The sequence below is a fragment of the Rattus norvegicus genome, chromosome X, assembly GCF_021556685.1.
Source record: "Rattus norvegicus strain SHRSP/BbbUtx chromosome X, alternate assembly SHRSP_T2T, whole genome shotgun sequence".
Lineage (NCBI taxonomy): Eukaryota > Metazoa > Chordata > Mammalia > Rodentia > Muridae > Rattus > Rattus norvegicus.
In genome coordinates, this window is record NC_141554.1 from 58,676,332 (window position 1) to 58,697,154 (window position 20,823).

Genomic DNA, 20,823 nt, shown 5'->3' on the forward strand with positions numbered 1-20,823 from the left:
GAGACTGGGGTGGGGGGAGAACCTTGGAGCCTGCATGGGCCTGTGCTAGGCCCTCTACGTACATACAAGCTAAAAACCCCATGTTTAGATTGGTTATTTTGTTGGACCTCTAACAATGGGAGTGGGAGTATCTCTGACTCCTTTGCCGCTGGTAAGACCTGTTTTTAACTCCTCCTACTGAGTTTGTTGTGTCCAGCCTTGGTATAAGGGTTTGTGCTTAGTCCTTTTATATCTTGTTAGGCCTTACTGGGATATCTCTGTGTGGCCTGTTCTTTTCTGAAGGGAAATGAAGGAGCAGTGGATATGAGGCAGAGGGAAGGTTGGAGGGGGCTGGAAGGAAGGAATGGAGTGGAATCTGCAAGCAGGATGTATTATATAAGAATAAAAATCAGAATTAAAAAAATGAGCTTTAAAGAAATAACCTGTAATGTCCCAAACCCCAAAGTACCTTACCTTGAGAATTTAAAAGACACTTTACCACCTCTCATCTTGACTGTCCCACTGTCCTGTCTTTGTTCTATGTGAGTGTCCTACACCATTTTGTATGATTTCTCTTAGACTCTAAAACCTATGGATAGGAGAACGGGTCTCTTGAACTTGTCACTATTATCAGACTTTTCCAAGAGCAGATAACCAGTTAATGAGAACAAATGATATAGTGAGCAAAGAATAAAATTTTTTTGCATTTTTATTCAGCTAACAACAGAGTAGACTTCTTCAAACTTTACCAAACAGTGAAATATAAACAAAAGTGAATAAGGGAAAATGGCAGTTTACACATTTTGCTTTGTTTTCCTCTATTTTAAGAACAAATTACCCTCTCACATGTTTCAAAGAAAAACTCCATTACAGAGTAATAGGTGCTTAGTCATCAACTTAAAAGATGTGAGGGTTTTTACAATGTAAAAGAGAATATCAAAATTCTTATACTTAAAATCTTACAGCAACAAATAATATGATATAGGCAATTATACCTATGAGTTCTGAACCTATATAAGGATTCCAAAAAAGAGAAATACTTAAAAATACTAAGGTATAACGAAAGTATAGTAAGATGTTTATTATGAACTTGTATTATGAACTATCAGCCTCTCACTACTTTTAAGGTGGAAAACCCTGTTCCAAACCTAAAGATGTATCTGCCTCTAATCTCTCTAGGAATAAGAGGAGTTCGGCAGGTAAGACTTTATTTAGACTTTGCCTTATCTTTGCAAGAGGCATCAACGTGTTTGGCTTTAGACTTTGCTTTATCTTTGGAAGAGGCATCAACATGTTTGGCTTTAGACTTTGCTTTATCTTTGGAAGAGGAGTCAACAAGTTTGACTTTAGACTGAGCCTCACCTTTGTGAGAGGAGTCGACAGGCCTGACTTTAGACTGAGCCTCATCTTTGCAAGAGGAATTAACAGGCCTGACTTTAGACTGAGCCTCATCTTTGCAAGAGGAATTAACAGGCCTGACTTTAGACTCAGCATCATCTTTGCAAGAGGAATTAACAGGCCTGACTTTAGACTCAGCATCATCTTTGCAAGAGGAATTAACAGGCCTGACTTTAGACTCAGCCTCATCTTTGGCACTAGTGCCAGGACTGCCTACAGCTTCAGCTTGGGCTCTCTCTTCCTGATCTCTCAAAGCCTCTTGATAATGAGTTGGGAAGGCCTGAGGAACGGTCTCATTGACCTTGGCTAAAAACTCCAGGACTTTCATCTTGGTAGTTTCAGCATAGGCTCGGGGACCCCAAAGGAACTCAAAGGATGGAGGATTACTATTGGCCTCCTTTTGGTATACCAAATACTTCTCCTTAACCAAATCTCTGGTAATGAGCTTCCGGGGCTCCCCAAAGATTATGTGCACCTTTCCATCATGAATTCCCAAAATATTCAGGAATTCCCAGATATCTGCCTCAGAAGCACGATTGCCATTTAAGAAGATCACACCCAGCAGAGGCATTAAAAGCCCATTCTGGGGAAATGGCAGGCTAGTGGTCAGAGTACCACCCACATTGGGATCTAACTTACTGACAAGGGTGTAGTAGCCACCATTGGGCTTAATTTCCTTCACCTCAAGACCAAAAACTAGCTGAATGCGCTCAGAGGCTTTCTTGAGGATGTCAGGCAACTGCTCCTTGAACCTTTTGTTGATAACTTTCAGCATTTCTCCCTTATTGGCTGGCTGTTTCATTTTGTACTTACAGAGCAGGTACTGCATGAGGATACCTGTTTTCCTTGTTAAAAGATCATTCTGTGGGTTCTCAATGAAGCTTGGGACCCTAGTACAACTAGTGCTTTCCTCCCTTGGGCCTTTGGTACTTTTACGAGATCTTCTGTAGGGACCAACTTTCCTAACAGTAGTGGTGGGTGCCTGACCCTGAGATTTAGACTTCTGAGGGAAGCCAGCAGTAGAGGTGGTAAGTGCCTTGCTCTGAGGGAAGCCAGCAGTAGAGGTGCTTGCAACAGCATCTCCAGAATCATGATCAGAGCAGGAGGACGACTCTCCTTTCTCTGCTGCCTTGGCTTGAGCATTCTTGAGCCCCTGGGCCTCATCTTGGACTTGGCGGCGCTTCTCACGAGCACGAGCCTTACTCTTATGTCCCCTGGGCATGATGTCTGTGTTTAGAAACAGCAGATAGGACTGTGACCTGGAAATCAAGTACTTTGGTGACCTGGAGGAAGGATAATGAGATCCTGTAAGTATTTTCAGGAGGATCATATAGCACGTTGGCTTTTAACAACCTGCCTATACTCTACTGGTTCCTGTACCAACATATGAACACTAATCTAGGAATCCATGTGGCTCGTCATAATTAGTCTCAGCAAACAGTAAACAAAGTTATAATGTGTTCAGGCTGCTGCCAGCCAGGCTCAGCTAGAGCTGGCTTAGTGATAGCAATGGCTGGTAGTTTCCTCTCAGTCCTCAATGATACTTTTGGCAGGTTCTAGAACCTCTTTCCTGTGCTACTTAACAGCTAAAAGCTCAATTACCACTCCCCGGTGACCATGAAAAGAAAATGCAGGAAGATTTCCCTCCCACTGCTCCTATAAGGAGGCATTGCTAACAGCTCCATGGGGATCTCTTATTTCTTTCCAGTCCCCTTAACTCACTAAGAATTCTCATTTTGTCTTCACCTTAGGATCAAGAACCCTCCTTTCTCTCACACACAGGATCTTATTTCACTTAGGATACAAAGAAATTGACATCTCAGCTGACAAACTGTGCTCTGAGGCTCCAAGGGTCCAGTACCAACAAGACAGCACCAGACTACTGTTTCCTTATACTAGGGTTGAGGAAGAAGTACCTTCAGTCCTTACCTACTATTTATACATTAAATCCTGAAGTGCCTTGGACTGGCTCCCCTCTCTACATTTAAACCTCACTGACATCTAACAGAGGGTTATGAGTGTGCCTCTGTATAACCATATTTTCCAGAAGCCCAAAGATGTAGCTGGTAAGTTAAGGCTCTATCATGTTTGGGCTTCATTCATGATCTTCACTCCAAGTCTTCAATTTGAGTCTTAAGAAGACCTAAATTCAACCTTACTAATGCCTCAGGCTAACAACCCCATTTTTCTGTTAGTCTTGGGGTGAAACTAGGAACTTCTGTGTCTGAGGGCTTGTGGGGATGACATAATGAGGGACTCTGTGAGACCTCTTCCAATACAGGGTATTGAGTACCCTGAATTCCTCACAAGTATCCTAAAATCTCCCCTACTGACCTGATGCCTTTAAATCGCTATTTTTACCTCCCTCAGAACCCTGTGACAAAAGATAATATGAGCTGTATCCAGCCATCTGTATCCTCTATGGGACCCTACTGTTAGGAGGTCATGAGTCTCTTTAGCTCTCATTCAAGCAAGGTATAAGCTCACTTCTCAGCGCACCTGATTCCTCCAGCCTTACTGAAAAGCCTTTATTTTTCTTACTCTCCAGGGATGGATGTAAGAAGGCAATATATCTCCTAAGTTCTACTTGGAGGTTCCTAATATACAAAGGCAAAGGGCTGTGGATTTTACTTTCTTACTAGATAGATACTTGACTTAGTCCTCCCCTACTCTCCTCCTTGTCTTTTCTTACTGCGTATCTACTCATAATAAAGGCTTCCATGTTCCTGAGACACTCTAAAAAAATTCTAAGCAGGTGTGTAGTCTCATCAGCTTGCTGTAGTCTCCCAAGGATGACTGATTAATCAGGGGAAAAAAGAATGTGTGCTATCTTACTATGTGGTGAGTGGATCCTACAGTTGTCAGACTCTTTCCATTGGCTCCTGGAACTAACTGGGAATTCTCTACCTGTTAAAGTGAGGTCACCCACTCACCATCCTTATGTGCTTTAGACAAGATAATGAGACCTATGTTACCATATCCACACCGTGTATGACTCACAGGTAGGCATAAGGATTTATGTGGCAGAGGTGCCTCTTCATACCTATACCAAATTAATTCTTGTTAGGAACCAGTTCTCCTAATAATTCTGACTGGGTACGCTCCAATTAAATCAAATATTAATATCTGAGACCCTCCCTGAATAAAATTAGGTGGTATCTAACCCTGAGCATGCTAACCCTGGATTTTCAAAGCTGGACCTGCAAAATATGTCCTTAAGACTACAGCTCGCAGCTGAGCCACTAAAGCTCTCTCCATTATATACTGAGAAGAGAAGAGACAGGCCTGTGAGATGGCTCAGTCGGTAAGCCTAATAGAACCCAAAGTTGATCCCTGGAACCCACATGGTAGAAAAAGCAGACTGGCTCCTGAAAGTTGTCCTATCATCCCCACACTCACGTACCAACACATAAACAAACACACACACACACACACACACACACACACACACACACACATGTAAAGAAAATAATTATTGCAAATGGGCCAGTGAGATGGCTCAGCGTGATAACCTAAGTTTTGTTCCTGGAACTCATATGTGCAGTGTGCAACAGGTGTGCATACACACACGCACACGCGCGCACACGTGCACACACACACAAATGCAAAAATATTTTGAAATTAAGTATTTAACAGACTCACCTTTCTACACTCAGGCACTTTCCTTTGACTTCACCTTCTGGAATTCTGGTCTCTGCTGTCCAATATGAGCTGTGAGCAGAAATGGGACACTTAGACCTGTGTTGGAATCTAGTTCTCAAGCTCTACATAGAACTAGTATGATTCAGGATTCCCCCCTCCACTGAAGTGAGTCTCCAAGTTTCAAACCCAAGTCAACATCTTTATAGGGAAGCATGTACTACATCTGACTACCTTACTGAAGATTCCCAAACCGAGCAACAGGAGCTTTTGTGTGCTTCCATATTTTGACTATTGGCCTACCCACTGGCACTTTAGACCACTTCTGCCTGGCCATAGCAGCTCAAGCCTTTAATCTTAGCCCTCTGGAGGCAGACACAGGAGGATTTCTGCGGGCTCAAGCTCATCCTGGTATACATAGTAAGTTCCAGGCCAGCCAGAGCTACTAAACTAAACTAAACTAAACCAAAAACAAATAAGACAACTTTTTAAACCCCCCAAACAAACAAAACTATTAAAGAAACAACAAAAACCTCGCCTATTCAGCAGCCCCTCCCCCTTTGGGATCGGAGCTTTTCTTCTTTAGAAAAATTAAATATTTACCTTGGGGGAGTCAAGAGGCTTGTGTACCCTGGTCCACACGTGTGTTAGTCGGAGAACAGAGTCGGTTTTCTCCTTCCACCCTGCGTGCGGAGATGGGTCCTCGAGCCTACAGGAAAAGCTGCTGAGTTGTTTAGCCATCCGGTCTTTCCTGGGCACACGGGGGTCGGGGTGGGGGTGGGGGCGTGGGAAGCAGAATATGAGAGGGTGTGTGTGGACGTGGGGGTGGAGGGGCGAGGGCTGTAGGGAAATGTGTGGGTGTGTGGTGGCATGGGGGACCTGCGGGTATCGGTGGGGGACGCGGGGATGTGGGGGGCTGAGGACCTCTCTACTCTCTGAGACCTTCTTACTGGAAATGCTCCCACTCGGTCCAGTTCAGCTCTGGCCCAGGTCCTCCCCAGGCTGACTGCTGTGACCAAGGCTATGGAGTAGGTTTTCCAGACAACGGTTAAGAGCGAGGGATAAAGGAAGACAGAAAAACCAACAAGAGTTAGGAAAGAACATTTTCTGGGCTCTACTCTCTCGTAGGTGATGGGTTAGTTGCTTCAGGGACCTTACCTTGATTCTTAAAAGAAATCCCCCCTCAGCAGACCAGGCAGCATGCTTCCAGCAGCGGCAGCAGCAGTAGGAGCTTCTCCTCGTGCAGTCTGTCCGAGATCCTCGCCTTCGCCTTCCCAAACGGAAATGAGAAAGAACTAGATCCGGCGATGTTTGCCTGGGGTCTCCTAGAGCTTACGGCAGGGGTGCGGTGCTCAGGGACCACATTGCTTTGGAAACAGCATTCCTAGAGTATCGCACGATAAACAAAAGAGCTTGAAATGTATTCACCCAAGTCTCTCAACATCCAGACCAAGCCCAAATAAATCTTCCACAGCCCCCACATAGGCAATGGAGCCAACTCTCAGGAAATGCCCTCTGCAGGAACCCGTGGGCATGGCAGCAGCACAAAAACTCGGAACTCCTTCGCTTGGTGAATAGGCCCTGAGAATGGCTTGTACAGATCCTCTCCCGTATTCAGATTTTTCAGATTTTCTCCGAAATTCTTCCTTGCTTGAATTAGGGCTCTACCTACTAGAAATCACTACTTTTCTTTCGGAGATATTTCAGGCCAACATAGGATTACCTGAGTCTAATAATTACGAATGGGAAATCGAAAATCGGATGGAGATTTGTTGTGTGACTCACCCCCCCCCCCAACACACGCACACAATTTTTTTTAGCACAACCTCATAACACTTAAAGTCTTTATATTCTTATTAGGTGCCAGGATTTCTCTTTTAGTAAAATTTAAGGATGCTCCCATTACACTGTGATCTCACTTCCCTGAAATTTTCTAGGAAGAAATCAGCTTAATGTATCATTCTACCCGGGACTTCCTAGAGAATACAGAACTGAACATTTTGTAGTATCTACCTGAGGAAGCCCTTCTCGAATGCGCACTACATGTAGTTCACAGTCATGCTGACTCAAACAAATGCCCTGTTTTGAGGCTTCTCTGCCTTTCATATTAACATCGTTTCTCCCTAAGAGTTCTAAGTTAAAAGAGGGGATGATTCAGAGTCCTTTTGTTCACTTCAAGAATGGATAACAAGGACACAGCACCGTAGGATCCTATAGTGTTCCATGTGTCTTTCTAATAGTCCTCATTTATGCTTATCACATTTTTAAATACTTATTTACAGGATAGTTTCTTTTCCTAGTTATTTTATTTTTTTACATCCCAAATGTTGCTCCCCCTCCAGTCCTCCTTCCCAAAGTCCTCCACCCTATTCCTCCTCTCTTTCACCTCTGAGATGGCACTTCCCCTACCCGGGGTATTTACCTTCCCTGGGTCATCAACTCTCTACAGGATCGGGTGCAGCCTCTTCCACTGATGTCAAACAAGGCAATCCTCTGTTACATATGTGCCAAAATCCTTAAACCAGACCGTGTATGTCCTTTGGTTGGTGGCTAAGTCTTTGAGTGATCCCAGGAGTTCAGTTAGTTGACATTGTTGGTCTTCCTATGGGGTTGCCAACCCCCTTAGCTCCTTCTATCCTTCCCCTAACTCTGCCATAGGGGTCACTGCCCTCAGCCCAATGATTGGCTGTGGGTATCTATTGGTAGAGCCACTCGAAAGACAGCTATGCTAGGATCCTATCTACAAGCACAGCTTAGCATCACTAATAGTGTCAGGATTTGCTTTTCACCCATGAGATGGATTCCAAGTTGGTGGTCGGTTCTTCCTTCAATATCTGCCCCATTCTTTTTTAGTCCTAGCATTTCTTTTAGAAAGGAGCAATTCTTGTTAAAAATATTTAAAGGTGGGTTGATGCCCCCATCCCTCCACTGGGGCCAAAACCATACAGTAAAAAAAGAAAGCATCTTCAACAAATGGTGCTGGTCTAACGGGAAGTCTGCCTGTAGAAGAATGCAAATTGATCCATATTTATCACCCTACACAAATCTCAAGTTCAAATGGATCATGGACCTCAATATAAAATCAGATACATTGAAACTAACAGAAGAGAATGTGGGGAAAAGCCTCAAAACATTTGCACAGGGGAAATTTTCCTGAACAGAACACCAATGGCTCTAAGATCAACAATTGATAAATGATGTCTCTTGAAACTAAAAAGCTTCTGTAAGGCAAAGAATAGGGTCAAGATACATATGAGGAAAACATCTTCACCTGCTCTATATCCCAATCGACGGCTAATATCCAAAACTCAAGATGATAAAAAAAAAACAATATAACCTAATTAACAACTGGGGAACAGAGCTAAACAGAGAATTCTCAACAAAGGAATATTGAATGGCAGCAAAGCACTTAAGAAATGTTCAACATCCTTAGTCATCAGGGAAATGCAAATCAAAACGACCCTGAGTGACCTCAGTTAAAATGCCCAACAGTGGAGAAATGAAATTTGACCACCTCCTTAGCTTATCACATTTTATAAACTATCGCCTTTCTTAAGGTTCTAAATGATTCATATATTGTGGTATGACTGTCGCCTCAATCCTCATTAACCTTGACAGTTGTCTATTGTTTAAAGGCTTTGAGGGAAATTACATATACCTGAAAAAACTTGACCAGTTAGCTGATTGCAAACCTTCAAGAGAAGAAATCCCTTTCCCAGGAATGTGAAATTGAGAGATTTCAATAAAAGACAGCACATATAGTGACTTAATTGATAAGTTCATCCTTTTCTTCCCCAGTAACTTCTAAATGATAGCACCAACCGATATTAAAAACACCTTTAGGTTCTAGAGAGATGGCTCAATAGTATGTTCAAGACCACTTGTTCTTCCATCAGATCTTAGTTTGCTCTCCAGTAACTACCTAGTAGCTCAAGACAACTTGAAACTCCGTGTGTGTGTGTGTGTGTGTGTGTGTGTGTGTGTACATGCAAACAAAATACCCATACACATAAAGTAAAAATAAGTAAAATCTCTAAAAAAATTATAAACCCTGTCTTAAAGCTGATATGACAACAATCTGAAAACTGGTAAAAGTGAATTGAAATGGAAGAAAAGTGGTGTTAAAATATATTAACCTAATATTCTTGGCCAGCTACCAATGAATCTTTGTAACAATATGATGAACTGCTTGTTCGTAACACTATATTCTATTGGTTTTATTTTTTATTTTGGTACTAACTGATATTTTATAATACAATAAGATGTTTTTGCTTACTTTTTCTTCATGTTTTTCTGTGTACTTGGGCTCTAAATAAAATATTTTTAGGACAGGAATCTCAAGATAACTGTTGTCATATGAGAGAACCACTGATCATTTAAATATTTTTGTCAATCAGAAGGATCCTTCTTTTGTGTTTGTTGTTGTTTATATTCTTTTTTTAATATTATTTTTATTTTCATTTCAAATGTTATCCCCTTTCCTGGTTTCCCATTCATAAACCCCCTATAACATCTCCCTTCCCCTGCTTCTATGAGGGTACTCCCTCCCCCAACTACCCGCTCACCCCTTCCTGCCTCCCTCCCCTGAATTTCCCTACACTGGGGGTCCAGCCTTGGCAGGACCAAGGGTTTCTCATCCCATTGGTGCCCAACAAGGCCATCCTCTGCTACATACACAGCTGGAGCCATGGGTCTGTCCATGTGTACTCTTTGGATGGTGGTTTAATCCCTAGGAGCTCTGGTTGGTTGGAATGGTTGTTCTTATGGGGTTGCAAGACCCTTCAGTTCCTTCAATCCTTTCTCTAATTCCTCCATTAGGGACCCTGTTCTCAGTTCAATGATTGGCTGTCAGCACCTGCCTCTGCATTTGTTAGGCTCTGGAAGAGCCTCTCCAGAGACAGCTATATCAGGCTCTTGTCAGCATGCACTTCTTGGCATCAGCAATATTGTTTGGGTTTGGTGGATACATACATACATACATATATATATATATATATATATATATATATATATATATATATATATATATATATGGGCTGAATCCCCAGGTGGGGCAAGTTCTGGATGGCTATTCCTTTAGTCTCTGCTCCAAACTTTGTCTCCATATCTCCTCCTATGAATATTTTTGTTCCCCCTTTTAAGTAGAACTGAAGCATCTGCACTTTGGCTATCCAGAAGGATCCTTCTAAAACACTTCCTTTCTTCACAGAAGGATATAGCCAGATGATATTCTGAGCCTTGGGTCTTTAGAGTCCTTATTATCTCTTTTTCTCTTTTATTCATTTTTCTCAGGTTTTTACATTTTTATTGATTAGATTTTGTGCTCTAATTCAGAAATTTTATTACAGTCTTTTTAGTCATCTGAATTCTATTTTGGGATAGTAGGGGAAAGCAAATTATGGTTCAGTTCATGGTCAACATCAGTTTGGGATAAATTGGAATGAAGTGGGCTCTTAGAGTTCTTGAGACCAAGAATTTAGGCCCAACTTATTCATTTAGCAGATGGGTGAGCTTGGGTACATTACCTCAGGCAATGTATTTGCAAGATCAAGTCACATGATCTATCTTATAAGATTAGTAGTGTTCCATTAGTGTATGCAAAGTACCTGGTCCCGTGCCTGTAGTGAACTGAGATTTTAGGACATGTCTACCATTACTACCATTATTATGGTTGTTTAAACCACAGAGGATATCATTCTAAACTGATGATTTTTTAACTTAGAAGATGACAAAAGCTTTAATACTCTAGGACATGAAACAGCAAATCAACTCAAAACACTACTTACAAAGAAAATTTAAGAACCATTTCCCTCATTAAATCCCATTTTCAATCAAGGTGTCTTTACAAGATAAATTTTCTAGGATTATATTTAAAGACCGAATCTGACTTTCTACCACAATGAGCCAACCTTCTGGGATTGCAATATGGTGTTGTAATCTGTTAGCATTGTGGGCCACATTGGGAGACATCCTGGGGTCCATGCAACCCTTTCGGAACAGTTTGAGTACACCTAAAGTGTTCTTATTTTCATTTATTTAAACATTATTCAAAAACTCCATATCTGCTTTGCTTGTATACACACACACTCACACACACACGCGCACACACGCACGCATGTATGCACTCATTCATGCATGCCTGCAAACACACACATGCACACAGGCAAGCATGCATGCTACACAAGCATGCACAGGTATGCATGCATGTGTAAACACGCACAGACATATGCATAGCACGTAAGTACACGTAGGCAAGTATGCAAGCTTGCAACACTATAAGTATAACACTGTAAGTAACTATAAGTATGCACGCACGCATAAGTACGCATACACACACGGACGCATAAGTACGCACGCACACACGCAGACGTAAGTACGCACGCACACATGCCCGAGTAAGTACACATGCACGTATAAGTACGCACAAACGTATAAGTACGCACAAACGCATAAGTACACATACACTCACTGACGCGTAAGTACGCACGGACGCACAGACGCGTAAGTACAAACGCATGTATAAGTACGCACACACGCATCAGTACGCATACACGCACGGACGCGGAAGTACGCACACACACAATGACGCGGAAGTACGCACGCACGCATGCAAGCGTAAGTACGCACGCACGCACAGACACGCAAGTATGCACGCACGCATGCACGCGTAAGTACGCACTCACGCACGCGTAGGTACGCACGTACGGACGCGTAAGTACGCACGCACACACGCCCGCATAAGTACGCATGCACGTATAACTACGCACAAATGCATAAGTACGCATACACGCACAGACACGCAAGTACGCACGCACGCGTAAGTACGCACTCACGCACGCGTAGGTACGCACGCGCACACGCGTAAGTACGCATGCACGCACGGACGCGTAAATACGCACGCACGCACACGTAAGTACGCACTCACGCACGCGTAAGTACGCACGCACGTATAAGTACGCACACACGCATAAGTACGCACAAACGCACACACGCATAAGTACGCATGCACGCACGGACGCGTAAATACGCACGCACGCACGCGTAAGTACGCACTCACGCACGTGTAAGTACGCACGCACGTATAAGTACGCACACACGCATAAGTACGCATACACGCACAGACACGTAAGTACGCACGCACGCACAGACACGCAAGTACGCACGCACGCGTAAGTACGCACGCACGCACGTATAAGTACGCACACACGCATCAATACGCATACACGCACGGACGCGGAAGTACGCACACACACAATGACGCGGAAGTACGCACGCACGCATGCAAGCGTAAGTACGCACGCACGCACAGACACGCAAGTATGCACGCATGCGTAAGTACGCACTCACGCACGCGTAGGTACGCACGCGCACACGCGTAAGTACGCACGCACGTATAAGTACGCATACACGCACACACGCATAAGTACGCATGCACGCACGGACGCGTAAATACGTACGCACACATGCGTAAGTACGCACTCACGCACGCGTAAGTACGCACGCACGTTTAAGTACGCACACACGCATAAGTACGCATACACGCACGGATGCGGAAGTACGCACACACGCAATGACGCGGAAGTACGCACGCACGCATGCAAGCGTAAGTACGCACAAACGCACGCACGCATAAGTACGCACGCTCGCACGCGTAGGTACGCATGCACACACGCTCGCGTAAGTACACACGAACACACGCACACATAAGTACGCATGCACGTCTGCGTAAGTACACACACATGCATGTTCGTGTAAGTATGCACGCACGCACGCCCGCGTAAGTATGCACGCACAGGTAAGTATGCACACATGCATATGCACGTATGCACGAATGCACGCACGGAGCCGTATGCATGCACACACGCATAGCTGTGCAATCATGCATGCACACAACACGTGTAAGCACGCATGCATGTGTATGCGTGTATGCATGTATGCGTGCATGGAGGTGTATGCACGCACACAGCACGCATGAACGCACACATGCATATGCATATATACATGTTTAAGTATGCAGGCACATGTACACATGTAGGCACATAAGTGTATGCATGTATGCATGCATGCAAATGCTCATAAGCAGGCGTGCATACACAAACATAAAAATTTAAATATCCCTTTAGTGGAATGGGTTTCTTGTTCATAAGAAAAAGTGTTGTCCTATAGCCTTTGAATTTCTAACCTCACAGAGAGCATTTTCTCTGTGTGCCCCAGATGGAAATTCTATGTTCTGTGCCTAGAATCTCAGCTCCAAACATCTGTCTACATTCTCATCTAACTGCCATGCAGTTAACTTAAAATTACCTGTCACCAAGGGATTTGCAGGTGTTCAATGTTAATATAACTTCATTCAGAAGAGTTTATACTAGGTGTCCTCATTTGGAGCCCCACATATTTTATCCTCTTCTTTAGCTTCTCTTAGAAAGTATCTGACCACCTTCCTTTCATTATAGATTCTCTGAGTGGCTCTCTGTGTGTCTGTGTCTCTGTGTCTGACTCTCTGTGTGTCTCTATCTTTGTCTGTCACATCTTTGTGTGTGTGTGTGTGTGTGTGTGTGTGTGTGTGTGTGTGTGCATGTTCAGATGTGAGTATGTATCAAGGCACATACACTTCATGTATGTAGATGCCAGTGGTCAGCCTCAAGTGTCAATCTTTGGTCACTGTCAAACTTGATTTTTTTAAGACAGGGTCTTTCACTGGCCTGGAGTTCACTGTGAGTCACTGGCCAGTGGGTGTTAGAGCACTGTCTTTACTTCTCCAGTACTGACATTACAGGTGGGCATCCAGACACCAAATTTTTATGTAGGTTCTATGAATGAAACACCAAATTTCAAATATGCAATAAGTCAAATTTATTACTTTTTCTTACATTCCTAAAACAGCCAACACAATCTACATACATGTACTTAGTTTCATAGAAAAAAAAGACTAAAAGTAATAAAAACAAAAAGCCATAATTTTACTACCATTTTTATATTACTTATGCCTCATGTTATCCTTAACTTTATTGAAGGACAGGTTTCATTTTTTTTGACAAAATCATTATTTTGACACCACATTTCTTTTTTGGATTACATATATTAAATATGTTTGAATTGTTTTATACAATATCATATTTCTTACTCTTCAACATGATAGATTCTAATAAATGTGTTATCGGTGCCATTCATAAGCTGGAACTGTGAAAATATACTGTCAACTAAAATAAAGAGCACTTAACATTAGATAAAACCCTAAATATCCGATTCACTTATATTTCACACAAACACAAACCCATTATAGACTTTGTTTTCACCAGCTTCACTTGGGTCTCTCACTAGTTACAAGCTTAGCTGCTTTCATTTTCCAAACCTGAATACCTTGCTCCATATTTCATGGGAACTGGAAGGATCCCCCAGCCGTTAGAGCGGAATGACACTGGTTCTGGCAGAAGTGAGACGCTCAGCTTAATGTCTGGCTCAGATTTCTTTCCATCATCTTATGAAGTCTCTTCATCTTGTGAGATGGATAGAACCAGAGAATGGTATTCTTGAACTTGTTCAATACCTCTTGAACTTTAATCTTGCTGTTTTCAGTGTGTGAGCTAAGGGATTCCACAGGATTGAGAGAATTGAGGCTCACTGCTTGGGAACTCTTGCTACTCTTGCTGTTTATACCACTGAATCTTGTATGATGAGCTTTCAGGATTCCTCAAAGATTCCTGGCTTCCTCCTATCATAGAACTCCATTATAAGAATTCTTGAAAGTCCTCCTCGGAGACACTGTTGTCATTTAAAACAACACACACAGAAGTATCAGAAATCCATTCATTTCTGTGTGCATGTGCATGTTTGTATATATGTGCAAGTATATATGAGTTTGCGCATGCATTTGTATATTCCCCTATGAATGTAGAGGCCACTTGTTAACCTTAAGTATGATTCCTGGGAGCTGTTCATCTTATTTTTGTGAGAAAGGATTTATCATTAAAACTGAAAAAAATATACAAGAGTAAAACTATGTGAGCCCCCTGAAATAATAGATGACAATATTTTGCTATATATACTTTGTAAAGTCTAGTATTTACACTAAATGATAGTTTTAGTATTTGCAATTTATACTGTATATCCACACACAGGATATCTCATTTATTTCTTATAATGTTTTTTGACACGTAACTTTCTTTTTCTCACTTTATGGCTAATTGACTCATATACTAAAAGGAATCTTGGCCCTTTGGATTACTTAATTCTATCTATTCTTCTTCCCTAGATTGACTATTATGTAATGTAGGAATCTGGTCTGTCTGATATAAATAAAGTATCCAATTAAAAGAGAGAAAGAAGGGTGTGCCACATAAGCAGGCCTAGCTGGACAACGGGCCCTAGGGCAGGATCCTTATGTCTTTGCATTCTCACTGCTAACATTACAAGTACATGTCACTGTATCTGTTTTTTAAAAATCATGGGTCCAGAGAATCAAACACAGGCCACCCTGCCTGCATTGCAAGAACTTTACTTTGCCACTTACCCCCACACCTACACACACACACACACACACACACACACACACACACACACACCTCATGCTTGAGAAAGCCTAAGCCACTGATAAGACTCTCATAACCAATAAAGTCCAGTTTAGTGACAAGTATTCAGGAAGGAGATGACTTCCTTATTAACGACCAAATATTAGTCATATGTTCTCAAATGTTCTACTATGAGTCTTAGAGTCATGTTCACTGTGACTCAGATATGATTGAAAAATATTTACCAAACATTCATATACTGAAAGTTTGTCCCCAATATGGCATCCTTAAGGTGGTGGAACCTTTAAGAAATTAGATCCAGCACAAAATAATTCAGTCATTGGTGAATTACCTTCACAGGGGACAAATGATGCACATGGTTTGAATTAGCTTTTGTGTAAGTAGACTATAAAATGAGGTAATCTCCTCACCTACACTCTTGCCTTTTTTTTTTACTTTGATAATTCCCTTTCCATTTTTTCTTCATATTGTAATTTAGCCATGGTACCCTTCCAAAATGCTGGAGTAAATGTTATATTTACCACCTATCTTTTCTTTATAAGGTACTTAGGTTCAGGTACTTATTTGCTGAAATTCTCTATCACTGATGATTTTATAATTAGCATTTTTATTTTATATTTGCATGGCAGACACTTTATAAATATTCTTGCTTTCCTACCTAGAAAGACCTTTGTGTGAGTTGTCAGTGAAAGTTGGAGCCTTAGAGGAACTCACATTTTCACCGTGTTGGCTCTTGACACATTCATCAAATCCTGGACATGAAGCATCTGAAGCAATCGTGATAGTGAGTGGAGCTTTAAGAGGATCCTTGAAATGCAATCACTAAATATACTCTGGAAACATCAACTGAAGTAGGAGAATGAAAGAAGTGTTATGTGGCAGCTGTGTTCCTCAGTGCCTATGTCAGGACCAATCTGGCTATGGAGCAGCCTGCCTTGCCAAGGAGGAAAGTAGAATATTTGGGAGATCAAAGCACCTAGATGCAGTTTGACAGTGGAGGTTAACTCTATACCAGTAATCTTAATGCCATGGCCATAATCCAGGGTAATTCTTGTTTTCCTTCAGTTCTTATGGTTCAATTTTTCCCAAATTCATTTTTATTACTAATTGATTATGTACATTCCAAATGTTGCCCCTCCCAGTCCCCTCCAATCTTGCTGTTTAGATGTCTTAGGGTATCCATGGCTTGCTGTGGTAGGAGAGCTAGGTTCTTATGGTGCCAAACTGCATCAACATCTGCTGATTATGTTCTTGCACTTGCCCTTTGCCATTTGGTTATCTATGATATTAACTGAACTGGGTGTCTAGGATTGGAGCTGACCTCCTTGGAGTCAGGTTGAACTGTGCATTCAGGTTAGAGCAGGCCTCCTGGGTGCCTGGTTAGCCACCTTGGGAGACTGGCAGGGTTATAGGGTCAGGTAGCAGGCATGCTAATCTGCCACAGGTACAAGTAGAGGTGCAGACCTACAGAGTAACTTTTCAACAAAGTAGTTAGGATCGGTGATGGCCTGGGATGGCCTGGGTAGGCATTGACCCTTCCACCTGTTATCACCAAAACCTCCTGGATGTGAAAGCCCTACAAACATGGTGACAAAGAGATCTGTAACCCTTGCATCCTGGTTTCCATTGTCAACCCAGCCTGGGCAGCCTCAGAGAATGTCTCTATCAATGTCATCATATTTGGAGGTTGTAGATCCAAAAGGTGTATGATGCTTGGTGTATGATGCCTTCAACTAGAATCATGGGATGTCTGTGGATAGCTCCATGTCATCAAAGTCCACTGCAGCTGCTGAACAGAAATAAGACATCAATTTGCCATGTGGCTTTTTTCTGGTTAAACTTTGGACACTACCTGAAATACTGACTGAGCACAGAGAGACCCAAAGGAAGCTGGTTCTTCCTTTTCAACTGGTTCCTGTAAGATGAAGCGGACAGATTCGTATGACCAGACTTTGGGGATAATGCTCTTAACATAGTGTATATTTGTAACTTATTAGAGGGAAAAGACAGTGTTCAAGAGACACCTATTTGGCTAGTACCAAAGGAAGGAGTCCTGGATCTCAGTGCCCTCAGAGTCATGGACACCATTAAACTATTCTCCATCCCAAGGTCTTCTGGGTAAAGGAGATTTTTGATATCCAAGCTTCTTGACAGAGCAGGTCCACTAGGGCCTGCCTAAGGAGCTCAGGACCCTGGAGTGACAGGTGCAGGATGAAAACTGAGGCCCTAGACTAGCAAGAGCAAAACATCCTCAGCTGGAGTTATGAAACTTCCAGGATTGTAGAAAATATGAGCAACTCGAGTTTAACTAATAGGTGAGTGCCAGAAGTCTAGGCCATGGACTTCCTGCCATGCTCTATGATAAGTGATGCTGTCTTCATTTCCCATTTCTCTTTGTAGGCTTTCTTCTAATACAAGTCTCAACACTGGTCCATAGAGTAGGAACATCTGCAAGAAGGCATTACTCTTCTTATCCTTGAAAACATAACCTGGAGTGACAATACACAACTTTAATCCCAGCACTCTGGAGGTAGAGGCTGGCTAATCTCTGGGAGTTTTAGACTGGCCTTCCTGGTGTACATAGGTCTAACAGGACCATTTTATGAGACCCTATATCAAAACAAATAAAGCAGGGAACAGATTACATGCTGCTCAGTACAGAGGGTTAGGAGTATTTGTTTCATGCACACATGCAGGAGCTTCATTCTCCTTTGAGGTTGTCTCCATGTTGATTCTCCTCTTAGTGCCGTTACCCTCCCACCTGACTGGAACCAAGAGTTATAAAACACTTATGAAAGCATATTCAGTTTTAAAACAGCTGAAATCTTTCTTTCTTTCTTTCTTTCTTTCTTTCTTTTCTTTTCTTTTCTTTTCTTTTCTTTCTCCTCCTCCTTCTCCTCCTCTTCCTCCTCCTCCCCCCCCTCCTCCTCCTCCTCCTCCTCCTCCTCTAGCTGGCTTCAAACTCACACTGTGTGGCAAAAGTAAACTTGAACTTCAGACCTTCCTTTCTCTACATTCTGAAAATCATGTGACACCATAGCCAGCTGGACAACAAACACTTCTATAGCATCATTTGTGTTCTAGGCACTGCTCTAAGCATATTATGGCAAGCCATTTTAGGAAAGTACCATTTTACAGATCAAGAAACAAAGTAGGATTAAGCATAATGGCACATGTCTTGAAATCCTAGCATCATTAGAAATCTCAGAGCAAGAAGACTGCATACATAATGAGACCCTGTCTATAAAGAAAGAAAAACACAAAGACGTGAACTTCACAGGGGAATGTGGTGGGAAGTGTCTAGGGAAATTGGAGAGGGAAAGTGGATCTCATCAAAAGATACTGTATACCCATATGAAATTGTCAAAGAATACATAAAACTATGGAATATTTTTAAAGTAAAAAAGAAAAAAAAAAGAAAAGAGCATGCGATTTAACTACATTGATAGAAAACAATGAGGTTATGTGAGCCACTGCATCAGGAGTTAGGAATCTTTTAGGAAGATTCTCCTGCAGGTTTCATGGTAAATAAGCATTGTTCTAGGGATCCAACTGATCTCTTTGTCTTATTCAGTTTGTATGCTGATAACACAGTAAAGCAATGTATCTTTCCACAACCTAAAACCCAATACTGTACCTATATTTAACTTGAGAGACAACAGGACACAGTCTCTGTTGAAGAGTGCAGATGTTTCTTTTAAGTTTGACTTCAATATTTTCATGTTGACTCTTGACAGTTTTGGGTCCTCCTCTTTTTATGGGTTGTTTATTTAGTTAAGATGAGTCTCAATGGGTAGCTCAATTTGGCCTCAAATTTGCAGATATCCTACTTTAGCCTCCCAAATGCTGGGATTACAGGTGTATGCTACTATGCCTGGCTCTGAAGTTCATACTTGAAAGTTCCTTAGAAAATTCCTGATTTCAGTGGTGGAGAGTTTGCTTAGTGTATTGGGCTTTAGGGTGATTCCTCACTGTTGCTAACTAACAACAACAAAACCATGTAAAGTGCTCTGATAGATAAAAATCTTACAAGATACGTTAAACTCAGAAAGACAAGCACTAAATATTTCCTTTCATCAAAAAAAAAAGTCCTAGACTAAAAAGAGAAGACATGAAAGTAAAAAGGGAAATATTGCGGGCAAAAGCGATCATTAGGATGTTGAGTGAGATAAGAACAGATGAATGCAGGACACATATGATTGATACATATTTAAGACATGTATAAAATATTATGTTAAAATTTTTATTATGTACAAGGCTATGTACTACTAATAAGGAGTAAATAAAAGGAATATCATTCTCACTTTCTCTCTCAGAGAAAAGAAGCTTTCTGGGACCCATACAAGGAAGTGCAAGGGTGAATTATTCAACCATCCCTGCCAAGGAACATGCAGTGATGATAGCTCAGTAGACCCTGCCTGTCTTGAGCTCCTCAGGCCCTAAGACCTAAACCCAGTGTCCTCATCTAAGCCCCAGCAGGGCCATGGTCCTTCTTGTTCACTGATGACTGCACATTAAGACTAATGGTCTCATTTCCTTTAGACCAGAGGCAAAACACAGTGGGCATCCATGAACCGAATGATTTATTTGCCTTCATAGAATTAAAACACATCCCTTCCCTAGCGAAGATATCATGAAGAGAATGAAAAGACACCTCACAAACTTGGAAAAATAAAATGTTGGTAAAGACCTAGCTGATAGAGGGATGTTTCAAAATATTCAAGAGTATCTACAACTCAATGATAAATACAAAATTTAATATAAAAATGGAGAAAATATCTGAAAATATGCTATGCCAAAAGATACAGACTATAAATATGTATGTCCTGGGATCACATGCCCTAGGCAAATGCAAACTAAAATAAAAATGCAATACCACTCCACATAGAAGAGCCCAAATCCAAAACATTCTTGACAGAACATCTTGGTGGTAAGCAGAAGTTTCTGAGGATGCTAGAAAATGCCAGTAACAGCTCTGCTCTGAAAATATCCCCCAAAACAGAAAGGTAGGAAAAAGTAGGAGTTGGGGACAACTTGGAAACAATGGATTTCAGCTTGGGTTTAGTGGTGTTTCTCACAACATGGACATGGCCCTTTTCATTTTGAGACGTGCTAACTACTCAGAGACAAAAATCAAGAATGTGAACTGAAGTGTAAGTGATGCAGGCACCTAAACATTGTGCAATGAAAGCCTAGATCCATCCCTGGTGAGTATGGAAAATAAGACAATAGGTATGGAAAACGATTTGGACATTTCCTACAAAATCATACAGACTTT

The 20,823-nt window shown here is 41.9% G+C and overlaps 1 protein-coding gene and 1 pseudogene across 5 annotated transcripts; one reads left to right on the plus strand and one right to left on the minus strand.

The window, feature by feature from the left end:
* Positions 1-657: 657 nt before the first annotated feature.
* Positions 658-6,302, minus strand: Mageb2 (MAGE family member B2). 5 transcript variants are annotated; one of them, XM_087598902.1, is made up of 5 exons: positions 6,175-6,302; positions 5,959-6,037; positions 5,620-5,725; positions 5,020-5,088; positions 671-2,660 (listed from the first exon to the last, which is right to left on the minus strand). In XM_087598902.1, exon 5 carries the CDS (start codon positions 2,597-2,599, stop codon positions 1,187-1,189), a length of 1,413 nt encoding a protein of 470 aa, XP_087455028.1. In that variant the 5' UTR covers positions 2,600-2,660; positions 5,020-5,088; positions 5,620-5,725; positions 5,959-6,037; positions 6,175-6,302; the 3' UTR covers positions 671-1,186. The 5 variants fall into 5 exon arrangements, with proteins under 5 accessions (XP_087455025.1, XP_087455028.1, XP_087455026.1 ...); XM_087598899.1 differs by lacking the exon at positions 5,959-6,037 and having other exon boundaries at positions 658-2,660; positions 6,175-6,293; XM_087598900.1 differs by lacking the exon at positions 5,959-6,037 and having other exon boundaries at positions 5,620-5,737; positions 6,175-6,295.
* A 6,497-nt stretch (positions 6,303-12,799) lies between these two features.
* On the plus strand, positions 12,800-19,770 carry Pck2-ps1 (phosphoenolpyruvate carboxykinase 2 (mitochondrial), pseudogene 1; annotated as a pseudogene).
* The last annotated feature ends 1,053 nt before the right edge of the window (positions 19,771-20,823 follow it).